This window comes from Phlebotomus papatasi, chromosome 1, assembly GCF_024763615.1.
Source record: "Phlebotomus papatasi isolate M1 chromosome 1, Ppap_2.1, whole genome shotgun sequence".
In the NCBI taxonomy this organism is placed as follows: Eukaryota; Metazoa; Arthropoda; class Insecta; order Diptera; family Psychodidae; genus Phlebotomus; species Phlebotomus papatasi.
The window spans coordinates 28,270,971-28,274,846 of NC_077222.1; the positions used below are offsets into that span (position 1 = coordinate 28,270,971).

The following is a 3,876-nucleotide window of genomic DNA, read 5'->3' on the forward strand; positions in this document are numbered from 1 at the left end:
TTTTGGCAATTAGGGCTCCTGAACTGTTACCCGGACATAAAGGAGGGATTAGCATAACCATCAAATGTGCAAGTACACAGAGAAAACCCTCAACATTTGATTATCTACATATTTTGTATGATATTTTGTCATTAATATCACTATGTCCAACTTTCCAAAAGTTTTTGTCCAACTTTCCAAAATTTTGTCCATCTTTTCAAAATGTGTTGTTTTTTAATTTGATAGAATATTCCAATTAATTGGTTGAAATATCTATTAAAAACTGTTAAGATTCTGTTAGAATATTTCACAAACAATCTCATGATGCAAAGAAAATGAAAAAAATATATATTTATTCGGCTTAAAAATGCATTTGAAATTGAATTTTTTCTTAAGTGTCTCTCTTTCCACAATTCACCCTAGCTGGGGAAGTGCGGGTATTTTCTTCGAGATTTTCGTGAAAAATGGATAATATATCAATTTTCTTGTGAATATATTCAATGAAATCTCTGAATGGGTTAAATGTTCCAGAGCAGGGTGCACACAAAAAAAAAAAAAAAGAGAAATTCTCAAAGTTTTGGTCAATAATTTTGACAATATTTTTTTGTGCAAAGCTGCAAAGTTCAATTTTCCCGAGCTGCCAAAGTGGTAATTTTTGTATATTTTCCTCTACCTACAAAAACGGCGCCCTTTGAACAAAAGATTTTCAGGGTTAAATCAACCCTGATAAACCCTCTGTAACATGTAAGTTGTTTTTTTTTAAAGACATTTCAGGTAAGAAAAAATGCATAAAATATTACACATCAAAATTGCAATTTTATAACTTTTTTTTTTACTTTTTGACCTCGAGAAAAAGGGTCTAGGCTATTAGAATATATGACCTTGGAAGAGATTCATATAGTCACTTAGAAAAAATAGCTTTCACTGCCTTTCTACAAAAAAAAACACATTTTCAGTGGGATTGAATTCTAGGAATAATAAATCTGTAAGCATAAATCCCAAGTCAACCATTTGAAAAATGAAAGAATGTCCCTTCAAAGTCCAAATAAGCGACAAACTATTCAACATAAACAGATGGCCAAAAAAAATATCACGAATCTTGCCCCTTAGTTCACGTCTTTCAACCATTTTCGAGTGTCACTGTTTCCAACAAATAATATTTTCACTTGAATTATCTGTGGTATCAAATTTCAAAATTAATAGCCTTTCAGTTTGCTTCATTTTTTTACACTTCTTTCTTCTGGGGCATTTTTTTTTAATTAATAATATTTAATAACTTGAAGATGTTTTTTTTTCTTAAATAATTGCTGATTAGAAAATATGGGGGCAAGTTAAATGGTTTGTAGAAGCCATTCCTTTTTTTTTCAGAGAGAAAATTTAAATTAGGGAAAATAATTTTAAAGGGAGAGAAAAAGGAGATCTGACCTTAAACAGCATCCCACGGCGACTGGAAATCTCTTCCGGAATGCCAAAAGCTAGTCGATGGGAGAGTTACTCTTGAATCTCGAGGCACTCTGAATGTGTCCGGAGGAAAAGGGATTCTGGCACATTTGGCGTCGATTGATGGCAGAAATGGATCTCATGGCCAATTCCTGTGGTGCCAAATGCTGCCCATCAATAGCTGGCAGGATGCTCGTCCCCTTGCTCCGGGGAGGCTGATGATCCTCACGCTGAGTCTCCCTGTAGATGAGCCTGAGATTGAGAATTGGTGGCATTGGCTCCAAACGATGCGTCACATGATACACTGGCATTTCTGTGGTCCGAATCACCTTTCCCGGCAGCAGGGAATTCGAAGATCTGCTCTGCAGCAGAGTCTCACGACGCGGTGGCCTCACAACAGGCTCCAATTTTTGAATATCCAACCTTTGGAGCCTCGTTGAAAGATTCACTGTTCTATCCGGAGATTTGGGGCGACTCCTGTGTGCCCCTCTTTGGCTCTCCCGGTAAGTCACACTGCCATTGCGCATCCCCCGTGTACCCGGAGACACTTGAAGCCCCTGAAGCGTTGCCGAAGTGGATGGAAAATTCCCAGAAAGATGTTGCTTACGCGCCACATGTCCACTTCGCGTCTCTGACGAAAAGTACGATTTTCTCCGTCTCTGTGGCGGTGGATCAATGCACAGCACCTCTTCAAAGTCCCCATCAGCTTCTGGGAGTCTCTCCGGGTCGTAATAGATTGGCATTTGGGCCCCAGAGATGCGCAAATGGGGAAAAGCCGTCATCCACTCGAGAAATTCCTGACGAGTTTTGGCGTCTGTCGGTAGATCTTCTTCTCCATAGAACATTCTCTCTATACGTTCCCATTCTTCTTGATTTTGCTTAATGGCGTCTTCAGCCCAAGGGATGCTACCAGTGCTGCTGCGACCAACACTATCCGATGCTGACCCGTAGAAGACTTCACTGAGACTGTCGCACGAATCACCAGATGAAAGATCAGCAGCACCACCAAATTTCAGCATTACACACTCACATTTGCTTCACTTTGAGTCTTGCTGATAGATTTTTCCACTCTGCGTGACGCCACACATTATCCGGAAAAGACAAGAACACATAACCTCAATTAGCATCTCGAACAACTTTCGTTAAGTTTTCGACGAGTTCTCTACTTTAATTTTAAACGCTTTTTCTCTACTTTTTTTAATTTTAAGTGTTTTTCTTCGTAATTTTGTAATTATAGAACTAAATCTTCACAAACTTACCTATTATTGTTTAGAATCTTGAGGATTCGATGAGGCATTTTTTGTTCCATTGAAGCAAGCCACCAACCCGCCTGTGATGAAATACAAAATATTTTTTTAGCTACAAAAAACAATTTTCTGCATTGACAATATTTGTATACCTTTCTTTACTCTTTAACAAAAACTTAAAAAACAATAAAAACAGAACTGTTTCCTTGAAAAATAATCTTATTTTCTGGGATTTTCACAAGAGCTCAAAAAACACGTCTGCTCACGCCAAAGACGCCGCGGCAAAAGAAAGAGCGATAAGAGAAAGTGAGCAACTTCTGATGAACTCGCATTACGTAGTGAAGTTATTAACGAATGTGTACTAAATTAAACCCCTTTAACTCAACGGAACGGTATGCGACCATCCGCGGAAAATTCCTTCGAACACTGAGAAAAAAGAGGGTGCGATTAACTTTTTTGCTCGTAACTTTAACACTTTTTAGGTGTAAAAATATATCTACATTTTTTATGTTAATTTTACACCTTTTTAAGTTTAAAATTAACATTAAAAAAAGGGTAATTTTAACCCCTAATACACCTAAAAAGAGTAATATTTACACCGATTTCTGATCAATAATGCAGGGTAAAAGATGCACCAATGTGTGCACCAGGATGTGAAAACGGAGAAAAGGTATTGAAGATATGGACAAATGAAGGGAACAAAAAATGTACTTATTGTATTGCAAGGTTATGCGCATAACGTGTCGATGCACAACTTTTGTGTCGGTTGCATTCAAAATCAATTTGTTTACATTTTGACAAATAAATAAAGGAAATTATTTACTTGGTATTGGTACAGTGCCCGCTTTGTAATCCGGATGGATTTTTTGAATTTGTTCAACGTCTCGAAAATATAATACAGTAGACTCTCGCTTATTCGTGAGAGCGGGACCAAAATGTCATACGGATTTTGAGAGTGATGGTGATACCGGTCCACGGATAAGCGAGAGTCTACTGTACAAGGTTTTTTTTTCTAGAGTTAGAATAAAAGTTTTAAAGAAGTTTAAAAAGACAGAATTAGATAATTCTATGTTATTATACTTCATTTATTAAACAAAAACATCACAGGATACAGTAGACTCTCACTCAATCGGCTCTTTTTCAATCGGGCGTCAAATTTTGTTGACAATTTTCACGCTTAATTATGAAGCTAATTTGCTCAAATTCGCTG

General features: G+C 37.2%; 1 protein-coding gene across 2 annotated transcripts; it reads right to left on the minus strand.

Moving 5' to 3' along the window:
* Positions 1 to 431: 431 nt before the first annotated feature.
* On the minus strand, positions 432 to 2,895 carry LOC129799576 (uncharacterized). Of its 2 annotated transcripts, XR_008751521.1 has the most exons (4): positions 2,819 to 2,889; positions 2,679 to 2,749; positions 1,405 to 2,489; positions 432 to 1,334 (listed from the first exon to the last, which is right to left on the minus strand). XR_008751521.1 is itself a non-coding variant. In XM_055843601.1 (3 exons), the coding sequence occupies exon 3, from the start codon at positions 2,436 to 2,438 to the stop codon at positions 1,455 to 1,457; it is 984 nt and encodes a 327-aa protein (XP_055699576.1). In that variant the 5' UTR covers positions 2,439 to 2,489; positions 2,679 to 2,749; positions 2,819 to 2,895; the 3' UTR covers positions 432 to 1,454. The 2 variants fall into 2 exon arrangements, 1 of the variants encoding a protein (XP_055699576.1); XM_055843601.1 differs by having other exon boundaries at positions 432 to 2,489; positions 2,819 to 2,895.
* Positions 2,896 to 3,876: the final 981 nt, after the last annotated feature.

Coding starts and splice junctions, on each gene's coding strand:
- LOC129799576 (XM_055843601.1), bottom strand. CDS start 2,438: ATGCTGAAATTTGGTGGTGCTGCTGATCTTTCATCTGGTGATTCGTGC.